The 16,528-nt window shown below is 46.6% G+C and overlaps 2 protein-coding genes across 2 annotated transcripts in view; one reads left to right on the forward strand and one right to left on the reverse strand.

Annotated features, from left to right (window-relative positions):
- Window positions 1-8,931: 8,931 nt before the first annotated feature.
- LOC126028691 (leukocyte immunoglobulin-like receptor subfamily A member 3) lies at window positions 8,932-12,859 on the reverse strand. Its single transcript, XM_049787625.1, has 11 exons — window positions 12,829-12,859; window positions 12,702-12,737; window positions 12,262-12,549; window positions 11,845-12,159; window positions 11,368-11,664; window positions 10,898-11,200; window positions 10,636-10,677; window positions 10,361-10,436; window positions 9,936-10,024; window positions 9,817-9,869; window positions 8,932-9,078 (listed from the first exon to the last, which is right to left on the reverse strand). Exons 1-11 carry the CDS (start codon window positions 12,857-12,859, stop codon window positions 8,932-8,934), a joined length of 1,677 nt encoding a protein of 558 aa, XP_049643582.1.
- The window catches only part of LOC126028692 (40S ribosomal protein S9-like), a gene marked incomplete at its 3' end in the record, with an annotated part of 31,676 nt that continues 28,005 nt past the window's right edge, over window positions 12,858-16,528 (forward strand). The window contains 2 exon segments of the mRNA XM_049787626.1: window positions 12,858-12,921; window positions 13,204-13,334. Coding sequence (XP_049643583.1) covers window positions 12,858-12,921; window positions 13,204-13,334 — 195 coding nt within the window.

Raw genomic sequence — 16,528 nt, forward strand, 5'->3', positions numbered from 1 at the left:
TTATTACATTAGGTTATTTTTTTAGAACAGATCCTCATATCCAACTGTGCTCAGTGTTTTCTCCTGGTTGACACTGATTATTCCTGGTGGTTGATGCTCAGAGACCATATGCAGTACCAGAAATCTTTTTTTTTTTCTTTTAAATATAATTTATTTATTTATTTATTTATTTTATCTTTATTTAAACATCGTGATTACAAACATGATTATAGTTGTATGATTACAGTCATGTAAAAGAGCACCCCCCTTCAACCGGTGCAACATTCCCACCACCAATTTCCCAGATCTCCCTTCTCCCCACCCCCTACACCTGTACTCGAGACAGGCTTTCTACTTCCCTCATTCATTCACATTTTATGATAGTTTTCAGTGTAGTCATCTCTGCAACTGCACTCATCACTCTATGTGATGAGCTGCATGTCCTGAGCTGCACCTACCAGCCCTCATCTCTCTTGTCTCTGAGATACTGTTAAAAATGTCCTTCATTTTTCTTAAAGCCCATAGATGAGTGAAACCATTCTGCGCTCTTTCTCTCTCCCTCTGACTTACTTCACTCAGCATAATAGATTCCATGTACATCCATATATTGGAAAATTTCATGACTTCATCTCTCCTGATGGCTGCATAGTATTCCATTGTGTATATGTACCACAGTTTCTTCAGCCACTCATCTGTTGAAGGGCATCTTGGTTGTTTCCAGAGTCTGGCTATTGTAATAGCGCTGCAATGAATATAGGAGTAAGGAAGGATTTTTGTATTGTATTTTTTGTGTTTCTTGGAGTATATTCCTAGGAGTGGTATAGCTGGATCGTATGGAAGCTCAATTTCCAGTTTGTGAAGGAATCTCCATATCGCTTTCCATAAAGGTTGTACTAGACGGCATTCCCTACCAGCAGTGAAAAAGAGTTCCTTTCTCTCCACATCCCGCCAGCACTGCCTTGTTTCCTTTTTTGTGATGTGTGCCAATCTCAGTGGCGTGAGGTGGTACCTCATAGTAGTTTGATTTGCATCTCCCTGACGATTAGTGATGTTGAACATCTTTTCATGTGCCTTTTGGCCATTTGCCTTTCTTCTTTTTCAAAGTGTCTGTTCATTTCTTCTCCCCATTTTTTGATGGGTTTAGTTGTTTTTTTCTTGTATAGTTCTGTCAGTACCTTGTAAATTTTGGATATTAGCCCTTTATCTGATGTGTATTGGGTGAATAATTTCTCCCACTCAGTGGGTGGCCTTTGTAATCTGGGCACTATTTCCTTTGAGATGCAGAAGCTTTTCAGCTTAATATAGTCCCATCTGTTTATCTCCGCTTCCACTTGCTTGGAAAGTGCTGTCTCCTCCTTAAAGATGCCTTTAGTCTCAATGTCTTGGAGTGTTTCACCTACATGTTGTTCTATATACCTTATAGTTTCAGAACTGATATCAAGGTCTTTAATCCATTTGGATTTTACCTTTGTACATGGTGTTAGCTGTGGGTCTGAGTTCGCTTTTTTTGCAAGTGGCTAACCAGTTGTGCCAACACCACTTGTTGAATAGGCTTTCCCTGCTCCATTTAGGATTTCTTGCTCCTTTATCAAAAACAAGGTGGTTATATGTCTGAGGAACCTTCTCTGAGTACTCAAGCCTATTCCACTGATCTGAGGGTCTGTTTTTATTCCAATACCATGCTGTTTTTATAACTGTTGCTTTGTAATACAACTTAAAATTGGGGAAAGTAATGCCTCCCATATTCCGTTTCCCAAGGAGTGCTTTAGCTATTCGAGGTTGTTTGTTGTTCCAGATGAATTTCAGAAGTATTTGATCCACTTCTTTGAAAAATGTCATGGGGGTATCTTTAGAGGAATCGCGTTAAATCTGTACAATGCTTTTGGAAGTATTGCCATTTTAATGATGTTGATCCTGCCAATCCATGAGCATGGTATGTGTTTCCATTTTCCGCGTGTCTTCTCTTATTTCTTGGAGCAGTGTTTTGTAGTTTTCTTTGTATAGATCCTTCACATCTTTAGTCAGGTTGACTCCAAGATATTTGAGTTTGTGTGGAACTAATGTGAATGGGATTGTTCTCTTAATGTCCATTTATTCCCTATCATTATTAGTGTATAAAAAGGCCATTGATTTTTGTGTGTTAATTTTGTATCCTGCCACTTTGCTATACAAATCTATTATTTCTAGAAGCTTTTTGGTAGAGTCTTTAGGGTTTTCTAAGTAGAGTATCATGTCATCTGCAAACAGTGAGAGCTTGACTTCTTCCTTTCCTATCTGGATTCCCTTGATATCTTTTTCTTGCCTAATCGCTATAGCAAGTACTTCCAGTGCTATGTTGAATAGGAGTGGTGAGAGAGGACAGCCTTGTCTTGTACCAGAATTTAGAGGAAAGGATTTTAGTTTTTCCCATTGAGGATAATATTTGCCACTGGCTTCTGGTAGATGGCTTTGACTATATTGAGAAAGGTTCCTTTTATTCCTATCTTGCTGAGAGTTTTCTTTTTTTTTTTTTTTTTTTTTTTGGTTTTTCGGGCCACATTCGTTAGATGCTCAGGGGTTACTCCTGGCTACGCGCTCAGAAATTGCCCCTGGCTTGGGGGGACCCATATGGACGCCGGGGAATCGAAACCGTGGTCCTTTCCTTGGCTAGCGCTTGTATGGCATACACCTTACCTCTATCGCCACCATCGTCGCCGGCCCTGCTGATGTTTTTCATCAAGAATGGGTGTTGAACCTTATCAAATGCTTTTTCTACATCTATTGATATGACCATGTGATTTTTATTTTTGTTGTTGTTTATGTTGTGTATTATATTGATAGATTTACGGATGTTAAACCATCCTTGCATTCCTGGGATGAAACCTACTTGATCAAAGTGAATGATCTTCTTGATGAGGCATTGGATCCTGTTCGCCAGGATTTTGTTGAGGATCTTTGCATCTGTGTTCATCAGGGATATTGGTCTGTAATTTTCTTTTTGGCAGCATCTCTATCAGGTTTTGGTATTAAGGTGATGTTGCTTCATAAAAGCTATTGGGAGTATTCCTGTTTTTTCGATTTCATAAAAGAGCCTGGCCAGAATTGGTAGTAGTTCCTCTTGAAAGGTTTGAAAGAATTCATTCGTGAATCCATCAGGGCCTGGGTTTTTGTTTTTGGATAAATTTTTGATTACAGTTTTAATTTCCTCAATAGTGATGGGGGTGTTTAGATATGCTACCTCTTCTTTATTCAACCGTGGAAGGTTATATGAGTTCAGAAATTTATCCATTTCTTCCAGGTTCTCATATTTAGTGGCATAGAGTTTCTCAAAGTATTCTCTGAATACCCTTTGAATCTCTGCAGTATCTGTAGTGATCTCCCCCTTTTCATTTCTAATATGCATTATCAAGTTTCTCTCTTTCTTTTGCTTTGTGAGTTTTGCCAATGGTCTATCAATCTTGTTTATTTTTTCAAAGAACCAACTTCTGCTTTCGTTGATCTTTCGGATTGTTTTTTGGGTTTCCACTTCGTTGATTTCTGCTCTCAGCTTTATTTCCTTCTGTCTCCCTATTTTTGGGTCCTTTTGTTGAGCACTTTCTAGTTCTATTAGCTGTGTCATTAAGCTACTCAGGTAAGCTCCTTCTTCCTTCCTGATGTGTGCTTGCAAAGCTATAAATTTTCCTCTCAGTACTTCTTTTGCTGTGTCCCATAAGTTCTGATAGTTTGTGTCTTTATTGTCATTTGTTTCCAGGAACCTTTTGATTTCCTCCTTGATTTCATCTCGGACCCACGGGTTATTGAGTATGGAGCTAGTTTAACTTCCAGGTGTTAAATTTTTTCTTCTGTGTCCCTTTGCAGTTCACATCTAACTTCAGAGCCTTGTGGTCAGCAAAGGCAGCCTGCAAAATGTCTATCTTTTTTATTTTATGGAGGTATGTTTTATGTGCCAGCACGTGATCTATCCTGGAGAATGATCCATGTACATTGGAAAAGAATGTGTATCCAGGTTTCTGAGGATAGAGTGCCATATATTTATCTACTAGGCCTCTTTCATCCATTTCTCTTTGCAGGTCTAGTATATTTTTGTTGGGTTTCCATTTGGTTGACCTATCAAAGTGTGACAAGCCTGTGTTGAGGTCTCCCACAATTATTGTGTTATTATTGATATTGTAAATTTCAAGGATGCTCCCTGGAATGTAATTTCCCTTTTCGATCTTGCTGCTTGCAGTATTTTATCTCTATCGGTGGGTTTCATCATGGTGACTAGGATGTGTCTTGGGGTGTTTCTACTGGGGTCTTTTTTAGCTGGTACTCTTCGGGCATGCAGGATTTGGTCACATGTTTTCTTTAGCTCTGGTAGTTTCTCTGTGATGATGTTCTTAACCATTGATTCTTCCTGAAGATTTTCTTCTTGGGTCTCTGGAACTCCAATGATTCTAAAGTTGTTTCTGTTGAGCTTATCAAAGACTTCTATTTTCATCTTCTCATATTCTTTGAGTAAATTTTCCATTGTCTGATCATTTGATTTGAGGCTTTTTTCCAATCTCTTCTGCTGTGTAAAGTTGTTATGCATCTCGTCTTCTAAAGCACTAATTCTATCCTCAGCTGCTGTTAACCTGTTGGAAAGCTCATCCATTATGTTCTTCAATTCGTCTACTGAGTTTTTCAGACCTGTTATCTGATCTGATATTTCAGTTTGGAGTTTTCTGATTTCTATCTTCATATTCTCTTGATTTTTATTAGTGTTCTGATTTATACTTTCTTTGATATTTGTTAGCAACCTCCATATTTCGTCTCTAAACTCCATTTCTGAAAGACTGCTTAGGTAGTTGGTCGTTGTTGGGTCATCAGAGTTTCCATCTTCATTCTCTATAGTTGAAGTTGGTCTGCGTAGTCTCCCCATTGTCACGCTTATGCTGTGGGTTTTTCTACGTGTTGTGGTGGTACTCATTGGCTAGGTGGAGTGCGCGGCCGCCAAACACTCACCTCAGCCGAGGCAAGCCGTCAGGGGATGCCAGGAGAAGACCCCAAATGTCTGCCAAGCTAATGAAACCAGCACAACCCACAACTCCAACAGAAAACACACGCCTCAGCGAGACACGCCTCAGCCGAGGCAAGCCGTCAGGGGATGCCAGGAGAAGTTATTTGTTTTTAAGTTCAGTAAATTGTTTTTTTTTTTCCTTAAAGGATAAGGGCTAAAGAAAAAAATAGTAAAAGTGTGACAGTGGCCATCGCCGTTGTTTGCATAGGCCCAGCAAATTATGAGGAAAACAGAAACAATAATCCTTGGCCTGATTACAAGAAGGCCTCACCCCTGAGGTTTATTGGCATAAGACTGACTCTGGGTTTAAGGCAAACCAGTCTGTCCAACCAGAGTCCTTCTCTGTGATCCCGGTGTAACTTTTTCACACTTTGGCTGTTGTTGGTATCAGGTTTCTATATTTAAAGATTCTGGATTCTATGCATTTCTTTCATTGAAGTCAGGCTAATGTGGAGCATCCTCTAGTTTCAGCACACCATTAGATGCTGAGCGATCTGCCCTGCCAGCAGGCTGTTGCTGAGTCATCTGGGTGTTGAGAGCACTCTTTGGAGTAAGTCAATGCCAGAGCAGTATTCCCTGGTAGAGGTTTGGATCCTGGCAATGTTGTAGACAATTGTGGTTATTTCCATAGATGGTATCCATTTTACAGGCGTGTATGGATGGACGATGCCTATTCTTCTGGGGCCTAAGCCAAATCATTATGCCAATGTTAAGGGTATAAGGCCCAACTGCATTACAACATTTGTGTTCCCATCTCTATTAGATAAGAACTTGTTTGCATATGTATTATTTTCCCATTTTAATGTGCCTATGCAAAATAGAAACAATGCCACAGATATTGTTGGTGCTTCTGGAGACTGACGAATAAAGTCCAACATTCCCTGTAATTTGGTTCAAACATGCATTCTATACAGAGATACACTTCTACCAGTATTGCTTATAAAACAGATCTCATAGGGGGAAAAGCAAACAATCAAATAAAACCAGTGGACAAAATTGTCACTATATGAGGATATTCAAAAAGAGTTATGTATGTTAAAGGAATACATCTGAGATATACAAAGGAGATACATGTGTCCCTTTTATGCTTTAGAAATAGTCAAGAGGGAGGGTGTTGTTTCTGAGACACCACTTTGGTCTGTGATTTTGCCAAGTGAAGAACACATGGAGCCATATCATCCCTGTGTTGCCTACTGAAGCTTCCAACTCCACCCGAGGTGTTTGCTTCCAAATTGCTGGAAGCCGGAAGTTCACCAGTTCCCTCCCCGCCCCTGCAGGAACGGGGAAGCCAGAGGTCTCCTTTAAACCCACTTGCTGGGACCCTGAGCAGGCAGCCAGGGGTAACCTTGGGGAGTGGGAGGAAGTGAAGAGAAGGCTGTGAGGGGGGGCAGCCGGGGCTGCATCTTCCCCTAAGCTTGGCAAAATGCCTACTGTGTGGAGCCATATCATCCCTGTGTCACCTGCTGAAGCTTCAAACTCCCCCCAAAACATTACTGTGAGAGATATGTAATCCACCTTGAACAGAACAAAAATCATTAGTACTAAAAACTGGTTAAATGTGGGGTAATAGTAGGTGGGAGTGAGGGAATAAAGGAATAAAAAGAGCTTCTGGGCAACATTCTAAATATGACAAAAAAGATTAAACACAATGATATCCAAATATTTGTCTGTATGTTCTTCGTGGGGGCTCCACACGGTTTAAAGAATGGAGAGGTTTAGTAAGGAACATTGCCTGGGACTTCCTGAAGAAAGAACCTCTTCTGGCTTGCTCAGGCATGGAGTTCCAGAGAACGGAGGTAGCAGGGTCCTGAGGTGACCCAAGCCCCACACCCTTCCTAGGCCTGGTTAAAAAAGCCTTTGGCATGGCAGACACCAGCTAAACCTCATGCTGGCACAAACTCCCAGCTCCCAGGAATGAAAGGGATCCTTCAAGAGCTGGAAGGCCAGAGGTTCAAAGTCCCCACCCAAACCCCTTCTCTTGAGTCGGGTGGGAAATTGGGAAAGCGTAGGGCAACCTTTCAGCTTCTCCAAGGGACCCACCTCGCTGGCTTTCCCAGGCATTTGGCCCAGGAAAAGCCCTGGAGTTCTGGAGGATGGAGGTAGCAGGGTGCTTGGATGACCCAAGCCCCGCACCCTTCCTAAGCCTGGTTAAAAAGGCCTTTGGCATGGCAGACCCCAGCCAAACCCCATGCCAGCACAAACTCCTGGCTCCCAGGAAAGAAAGAGATTCTAGCCTTTCATATCTTAAGTGGGACTTTTCTGCACATTATTGATTTTTTCTATTTTTCTTTGCCTTCATTCATAGGTTTTTTTTCCCTTTGTTTTTGGATCAAGCTGTCAGGCATTACTCCTGACTTTGTGCTCAGAAATTACTCTTGGCAGGTTTGGGGGATGTATGGGATACCGGAATTTGAACTCAGGTTGGCTGCATAGAAGGCAAATACACTACCCACTGTGCTATCATTCCGAGCTCTTATTCATAGTATTTAAGTAATTGTTTGGTGGACCACCCATAATGTGCTCATGGGTTATGCCTAACTGCACTCAAAAATCACTCTTGGAGGTTGGAGCAGTAATACAGCAGGGAGGGCACTTGCCTTGCACGAGGCTGACCTGGGTTCATCCCTAGCATTTTCTGTGGTCTCTGAGCCTAAAAGGAGTCAATTGATATGATTTCTGAGTGCAGAGCCAGGAGTAACCCCTGAGAATTGTTGAATGTGGCACAAAACAAAAATAAAAGGAAGGAGGGAGAGAAGGAAGAAAAGGAAAGAAGGAAAAAGAAAAGAAGTAAGGGAGTAAAGAAGGAAAGAAGAGAGTGAGGGAGGAATTAATTATTCCTAGTAGTGCTTGGGGAGCTATATGAGATGCCGGAGATCAAACCCAGGTCTGCTGTGGGCAAGGTAAGTGCCCTTCCTGCTGTACTACCACTCATTCATAGTTATTCTTATTCATAATATTCTTCCCAGCTTTCCCCTCCTACTCTCATTTGAAATATTTTTCTGGTGGTGCCAGAATTGGAACCCATGGCCTCACAAATGCAAGACAAGTGCTCTTCCTACCTACACATATTTGCTGTACCTTTGGATTCTTTGGAAATGACCAGGAGCAGGAGGCCTGGATTTTAGGCATTTTAGCTTCCCTTTGGGCCACACCTGAAGGTGAAGTGTGCTCATTCCTGGGCTGCTGGGAGACAAACCTTGGTCCACCCCATTGAAGGCCAACACCTTCCTCTCTTTATCACTGCTGTGCTCCCATTTTATTTGGTATTTGAGTCACATCTGTCATCGTTTAGGGGTTACTCCTGTCTTTGCACTCAGACATCACTAGTGCCAGGTGCAGGGAACCATATGGGATGCCAGGGATCGAACCCAGGTTCATCCTGGGTCAGCCACATGCAAGGCAAATGCCCTACTGTTGTACTATTTCTCCAGCTCCTGTGCTCCCCCATTTTTTTTAGAACTCACTGGGAAGCTCTTAGGGGTTACTAATGGCTCTGTGCTCAGAAATCGCTCCTGGCAGGCTTGGGGGACCATATGGGATGTTGGGGGATCGAACCACCATTCGTCATAGGTCAGACCATGCAAGACAAATGCCCTTCAGCTGTGCCACTGCTCCAGCCTCCTCTTTTCCTTTTCTTTTTTTGGTTTTGGGCCACACCCTGCGGCGCCCAGAGGTTACTCTTGGCTCTGTGTTCAGGGGTCATTCCTGGTAGTCTCAGGAGATCCTATGGGATGCTGGGGATCGAACCTGGGTCAGGCACATATGCAAAGCAGATGCTCACCCCACTGTGTTCTCACTCTGGCCCCTGAAACTTTGTCTTCTTGTCTTGGTTTTCATTCCAAGCACTGATGACTCAGAAATCTCATGTTTTATTTCCAGAACATGGGGACATTAGCTCCTGGGGTCCAAGACCAGTCTGGGTCCTTGTTGGGCTAGTGAAAAGCCAGAGCAGCATACACGCTGGGCTCCTCTGGGGGCTCCCCTGACAGGGAGGGAGGGGGCGCTGTGGTCTCCTGTGCAGTATCCAGGTATTTCAGCTGTGCGTAGGTCACTTCCAGGGGGGCCTCAGGTGCTTCTGCCTGCAGGGAAATAAGGGGTCAGGGGTGCAGAGGGCATGCAGAGAATCTGGGGTCCTGGAGCAGAGGGACCCACCTGTCTGCCTTCCTGTGTGTCTTCTTCTGTCTGTCTGTCCTGTGCATTCAGCTGAGCTCCAGAAAGTGGGGTACCGGAGGCCACTCCCCGCCAGAGTCCTGCGTGCTTCGCCTGGGTATAGGTTGCTCCATGGGGGTCTTCATCCTGCTTGCTCTTTGGGAGATCAGGGAGTGTCTGTGACCTCGCTTTCTCTCCTTGGCTCACACAGCTGCTCCATGAACATCTGGATGCTCTGAGCCTCACATCTGTCCTCCCTCAGCTGCTGCTCCCTGTATCAGCCTGTCCTCTAGCCTTCCTTCCCTCCCGCTTCACTCCTTCCCTCCCTCTCCCCTTCATTCACTCCAGGGCTCAGTGTTGGGGTTGCAGCGGGGTCGAGGACAGCTGTGCATGCATGTGTGTTATTGAGTGTGAGTGAGTATGTATGTGAGAGTTAAGTGTAAAAGAAAAGCTCTCTCTGTGCACATGAGCTCCAGGAGTTGGGGGACCCTGGAGCTCGGGGGAAATCCACTGAGTCACCAGCCTGACACCGAGCTGCACCCCAGGAGGCAGGAGGGGGATCAGGATGAATCTCCTGGTCCTGAGCCTGAGCTCTGTGGGGTCCTCTAGCACCCATCACTGTGGGAAGGGAGGGGACACCAGGCAGGGCTGGGGCAGTACAGGCTCACCTTGGGGTTCAGCTGCACCCCTTCCTCAGACTTTTTGTGTGTGATGGTGACCTCTGTGAGGAGAGGAGCGGTAATGTATTCTGGCTGATTCCCCAAGATATCTTGGGCTGCAGCCCCACCTTGCCCCAGATCCCAGACCCTTAGCCAGCCATCTTCCCTGTAGTTGTCACCTGGGCTGTCTTTCTGGATGTGAGCACTGGGGCGACAGCTGGGGAACAGAGGGCAGTGTCAAGGCCAGAGTGGGTGTATGGGCAGGTGGGATAAAGGCTGAGTGGATGGTTACCAGGTGTTTAGGCCTGTGTCCTGGGTTGCTGGGTGTGCGGCTCCTGTGTACAGTGGAAAGAAGGCTCCAGCAGGACTGGGTCTTGGGGTTGGGACTCGTAGTGGCCTCATTCCCCCACTCACCTGACTTGCAGTGTCCAGCTTGGCGGCGGCAGCAGTGAAGAAAAAGGAAAAGGAAGAGGAGAAGGAACAGCCCGAGCAGGGCGCCGGCCGTGGACAGCCCGATGAGAAGTGGGTCTGGGTTATTTCGGTCCAGAGTCACCATGAGTGTAGGACACATGCAGAGGTGTCACTGGGCCCTGGCTTGAGGACCAGGGCCAGCTGCACCCCTTGGGTCCCTGCAAACCACACAGAAAGCCGCAGGGTCCCCACACCTCTGTATCCCTGCCTAACCTCAACTTGCCCTGTCCTCATCCCCTTACATGTTCCTGGGCTTACCACCTCCATGTTACTCCCCTCATCTGTCCTGTCTCCCTCCTTATCACCTACCTGATCCCCAATCCTATCCCCGCCTTGGACACTGCTGCCAAAACTCACCCACATCAGCCATGGACATTGTCTTGCTATCTCCAGAGAGTCCTGGAAGAGAATGAGGGAGGGGTGGGCTGAGCCCAAAACTCCCCATCTCATATCCTGTAATAGCCCACCCAGCACTTTGGGATGACCTGAAAGTGGCAGGGTGACAGAATCTGAGGGAAAACCCCACTGACCATTCTATCTCCCCTCTTCCATCCCACCAGAGACTCAGGCGACAGGGCCCTGAGCTGATCATGACAGAGTTGACAGAGTTTGGTCTCACCTGAAACCTGGAGCTTCAGGGGAGCACTGGGTTTTGATAGCCAGTAGGGAGTGATGCTATTGGAGCTGTAGCACTTGTAGGTGCCATTGTGTGCTGAGGTCACAGGGTGGAAGGAGAACTGGACCTGTGTTATCTCCTCTGTCTTAACCACTTTGACGCGCAGCGGGGGGTCGGCTGACCCTTCCTTGGCCATCAGAAAAGTGTCCGTCGAACCTCTGGACTGACACAGCAGGGTCACCTTGTCCCCTGGGGACACTGAGGGGCCTGGCTCCACTGAGAGGGTTGGAATGTAGGGGAGCTGTCCTAGGAGAGGAAGGGATAAGGGAACAGGTCAGAGCTGAGTTCCAGGACCTCACTCAAGGTCCCTCACTCTTGTCTTATCCCTCCCTAGTAGGGTCCAACAGCCTCATCCTACCATCACCTCAACAGAGTCTGATTAGAGTTCGGGTTCCTACAGTCATGGCCCTCACCTTCCACTTGGATGTCCATGGGATCACTGGGTTCCGACCATAGTGAGGTGAAACCGTTTCTCCCAATGCAGCGGTATCGACCCCCATGGGAGGCACTCACAGGACCGAGGGTGAAGTTGGCCTGAGAGATCCCAGCCTGGGGATGGTGGCCAGGGTGCTGGCGAATGTCCTGGCTGTCCTCTTTGTACAGAACAAAGATGTCATAGGCGTCCTTAGAATGACACTGCAGGGTTGGGGTCTGTCGTAGGGCCACAATTTCGCCCTGTGGGCTCAGCAGGGAGGGTCTTATAGATGCACCTGCAGGACAAGGGACAGCAGGGCTTGCCTCCACTCTCTGTCCTGTCTTGGTGACACTGTCCCTCAAACCTCTGTGTCTGGGCTCCACACCCCCATGCTTCCTCACCCACTCTGTTCGCATGGACATTCTGTCTGAGCACAGACCCCAGGAATCTAATATAACTGAAAACCTGGATGGACCAGGATGAGCCTTACCTGAGACCAGGATCTGCAGCAGGTCGCTGGGGTGAGACCACCTCTGGGGTTCTTGTGAGAAAAGGCCATAACATTGGAAGGACAAACTGTGGCGGAAGGATCCGACGCCAATATGAAACAGAGCCTGATGCTGCCCACTGGGGAGTCGTGAGCCACGTTTCCAGTGGCTCTCAGGGTTTCCCTCCTGAGTCAGGACGAATGTGTCAAATTCCAGCCATGAATTACACTGGAGGGTCACGGTCTCCCCTGATGCTACAACAGGGCTCGGAAAGGCTGAGAGGGACAGTTTGCTGTTGACTCCTAAGAGGAGAAAGGGGTTACAGGGTCACCCTCACACTTGAGGGCAGAACTCTCCTTTTGTTGCCAGGTGAGGGCAGCACCTGAGTTCCGGCTGTGTCTCACCTGTGACCACCACCAGCTCCAGGGGGTCACTGTGCTTTGACCAGCCAGTGGGGCTGAGATAGGAACATTTGTAAGTCCCTGCATGTGCTTCAGTTATGTAGGGGATGAAGAACTTGGCCTTGTCCCCCAGCTCCAGTGGTAACTGAGTACCCCAGGATGGTGAGATTCCTGTTTTAACCAGATGAAACTCCTGAGCCCCTGAGTCCCCTTGACACCAGAGGGTCACGGGAGTATTCCGGAGAACCACAGAGCCTGGCTCAGCCCAGAGGATGGGTCTGGGGACGGTCCCTGAAAGGAAGCAGAAACTGGTCACAGATATGCCCCAATCACAGCTTTCGTTCCATATCCTTCAAAACTCCCACCCACACCCCAAAAATGCAGTTCCCTGTATCAACTATGGTCTCTGTCCTGGGGGGCCCTGAGATAGGGGTCACACTCACCTGCCTTCACTGGTGTCCTGGTGCTCAAGCCCAACCCTGGAGGGAGAGACCATATGAGAGTCTGTCCTGAGCCCTGAGGGAGCCTCTTCCCAGGGACATCAAGCCTAAAGTCCCCTCTGAAGCTCACCCAGACAGAGCAGGGCCAAGAGGGAGGTCATGGCGTCTCCTCCGGTCCTGTCCATGCCCCGGAGGGACCCAGTGCTCACGGGACAGACATGGGGTGTGTCAGTGGGCTGGCCCTGTTGATCACAGGGTGTCACGTCAGAGCCTCAGGAAGGGGAACTGCCTCCCCAGAACCAGACTTTGTTTTAGAGTAGAGGCTGAGATGTGACCTCCCGCGTCGCTGCTTCCAGGGATGGTATGGACCTGGCCTTCCCCTCACTCAGAGTATCCCCCTCCTCAACACTAAATTTCTGGGTCCTCACCCTGGAAAGCGTCTTTGAGAGCAGCATGTGCTGTTGAGAATCATGACAAACCCCATGTGAGCCTCTGTGTTGGGCAGAAATCCAAGGAACCTCCTTTACCCCCACTTCCTTTTTCCTTTCCCAATACCTCCCTGCATCCCCACCTGTAAGGGAGAACTATGTCACCATTCTTGTCATGGGTCCTGTTCCATGTGAGAACTTCAAGAAGGTGAGGGCAGTGACTGCCAAGTTCCTGTGTCTCCACCATAGGGATGAGCAGCTATGACCCTTTCTGAGCCCCAGTTTCCCCCAAGTGTCCTGGTGTCCTGGCACCTCTCCTGGCACACAGTGGTGTTGCTGTGCAGAAGTTAGTGGTTCCTGATTAGGAGTAGAAGTCAGGAAGAAAACAGGTTTTATTTTATTTTATTGGTTTTTGTGTCACACCTGGCGGCAATCAGGGGTTACTCCTGGCTCTATGCTCAGAAATCGCTCCTAGCAGGCACGGAAGACAATATGGGATGCCAGGATTCGAGCCACCGACCTTCTGCATGCAAGGCAAATGCCTTACCTACATGCTGTCTCTCTGGCCCCAGGAAACATGTTTTTGACTCACCTGGGGTGACCGTCCCCATGACATTGACCAGCATCACTTACTGTGAGACCAACTGGAAGCTCGTATTCCCCTAAAACGCAAGACCAGAAACTCAGGCTCCCCAGGATGGGCTCAGGTGGGACACAATCTGACTCAGGGTCGCACTTTGGGGCTCACACCCAGACCTCCAGGAGAGGCCACACCATGGGGACAGAAAAGGAGCAAGTACCTTGTCCTTGTGTGTCTAGTGGACACCGGAAACACATCCTGAGTTTGTCCCTGACCCTGCCAGACTCACAGGCCCTAGGGTCTCCCTCAGACCCTCAAACAGGTGGGACCCTGCTCTGTCAGACACTGATGTGAACTTTGGGCATGGGGGGTGGGGGCCCCCTAGTGGCCTAGACCCTGGTTTCTTCAGAGAGCCTGTGTGGGAGCAGTGACTCCTAGTAGGACAGTCCCAAGGGCAGTTCTGGCAAAGGTCTGACAAAGGTCCCTCAAGTCCTGACTGTCTTTTCCTCATTTTCAGCTAGCTATTTAGCTGTAGAATGAGGGCATTGAACTTCAGAACCGAAGCACTGGAGGCTAGAGACAGAACACAGTTGAATTAAGCAAAAACTGTGATGTGTGTGTGTTTTCACTCATGCATGTGTGTCTGTGTTTTTTCATTGCTAACATTGCAGTGTTCAGGGCTAAATTCTGGCTGTGTGATCACTCCTGCAGGCTTGGGTTCCAATGTCATGCTGGGATTGAACATGGATCTCCTGAATGAGTGGTAAGGCCCCCTAAATTGTTGCCCTCTGGTCAGTATAATTTTGCTCTAGGTCCCACTTAACTAACCCCCATTTTACACTCCTGCAGCCTGTTCAGAACTGACTTTGCCCCCCACCCACCAGAACTTCCAAATGTCTCAGCATGGGTAAGGCAGTGCTTGCTCCAGGATTAACTTCTGTCATGCTTTGAGGTCATTTGGTAGGTAGGGAAGGGACCCTCCCCAAGGCATGGAAATTCTTGAGCTCGAACTTTTCTAGTACACCCCAGAGACCAGATAAGAAGTGTTATGTATGGAAACATTTCCATAAGATTATTATGTTACTGATCCCACCCTAATCAATAATTGTGCCCTACCCTAGGGAGTTACCTGGCATTCTGCTCTCACCCTAAGGCAGTACCAGATTCTGCTCCCACCCTAGGGTGGTACCTGATTCTGATGTATAAAAGCAAGGGTCTGTGGAAGCCAAGGACTTTTTTCTAGGGCTGATTCTGGGGCTTTTGGCTTCAGCCATATCCTCTGAATAAAGCTGATATCTATTGAAGCCTTTTAGCTTTCTACCTGCCACATTCACCTCAGAACCGCTGGCTGAACAGGGTGGCAGACATGTGGTTCGAGCTGAAGGATAATGACCTTATCCTCCATCCCTCCAACAGCCAGCCCCATCAAGGGCTGTTATGCAACATAATGGCACCCAAACCCGGACAAGCAGAACCTGGACCCTCAATAACAATAACTGTAACTGAAATGCTTTATTGGAAATTCCCTCTGGTGACCATTAGATGGTTTCTGTGGTTAGTCATGTGGATTGTGCCACCTTTGTTCTACATTAGTCAAGTGGATTATTCCATCTTGTTTTGAATAAATTGGTTTGGCGCTAAGGAAAATCATCACCGTTTGATGGTTGTGGTCTATATTTCAAATTAAAATTTATATTCCAATGCTTTCCTCTCCTGCATTCTCTCTATCTGTCATAGTTTGTGGAATTTCTGTGTTGGCTAATATTGTTATTGTGAGCATAGGTATTGGCTGGTGTTTAGGAAATAGAAAATGTAGAAACAGTGAGGCTAAAACCAGCATGGATAATAAGGAAATCTATCCAATGAAATTTCAGACCAAGGTGCAGGCTGATGAATCCAGCCCCACCATTAAAAATATAGGTATTTTTCCAGAAGAAAAACAACTCGAAATAATAATTTAGAAACTTATGATCCAAATCCAGGTCTTCCTTTTTTTTTTTTTTTTTTTTTTTTTTGGTTTTTGGTTTTTGGGCCACACCCAGCGGTACTCAGGGGTTACTCCTGGCTATCTGCTCAGAAATAGCTCCTGGCAGGCACGGGGGACCATATGAGATGCCGGGATTTGAATCAACAACCTTAGGTCCTGGGTTGCTGCTTGCAAGGCAAACGCTGCTGTGCCATCTTTCCGGCCCCCCGCATCCAAATCTTAACATGAATGACCAACCTCCAGTGCTAACTCCACAAGTGAAGCCTGATTCTAGTGAATCGCATAACAGTGTTGACTCAGACAATGATCAACCTCCAGTGCTAACTCCACGAGTGAGGCCTGATTCTATTCACAAAATTGAATTGCACAACAGTGCTGATTCAGACAATGAACCACATGCACAGCCTCAGAGCCCTATTCAGAGTAATTTTGCTAATCCAGCCTCATCCCCTTTACACAGGGTAAATATTTCTAACTATGTACCCTTTCAGATGGAAGAATTAGATCGGTTTAGAAAAGCATGTAAAGACTATAGTCCAACATCACAATACAGTGTGGAGTTACTAAAACTTTGGTGTCATAACTCATCTTAGACTTTGTATGATTTTAAAACAATCGCTGATATATGCCTGTCATCTAAACAGCGAACTGAATGGGAAATGTTTTATTCAGAAGGTGTAAAAGCCAAATTATATAGCCCGGATGGTATGAAAAAACAAGTGGCAGGGGTTACTCTCTCATATGAATTATTAATGGCAGAAAATCAATTTGCAATATTCAGACAAAAGCTGCTTTGCCTAAAGAAAATTTAAATATAATTAGGGATATTGCATTG

Source organism: Suncus etruscus, chromosome 14 (genome assembly GCF_024139225.1).
Source record: "Suncus etruscus isolate mSunEtr1 chromosome 14, mSunEtr1.pri.cur, whole genome shotgun sequence".
Taxonomy (NCBI): Eukaryota; Metazoa; Chordata; class Mammalia; order Eulipotyphla; family Soricidae; genus Suncus; species Suncus etruscus.

Coding starts and splice junctions, on each gene's coding strand:
- LOC126028691 (XM_049787625.1), bottom strand. CDS start 12,859: ATGACCTCCCTCTTGGCCCTGCTCTGTCTGG. Junction 12,738..12,828: donor CTTGGCCCTGCTCTGTCTGG/GTGAGCTTCAGA, acceptor CTCTCCCTCCAG/GGTTGGGCTTGAGCACCAGG. Junction 10,678..10,897: donor CCTGAAGCTCCAGGTTTCAG/GTGAGACCAAAC, acceptor ATTCTCTTCCAG/GACTCTCTGGAGATAGCAAG.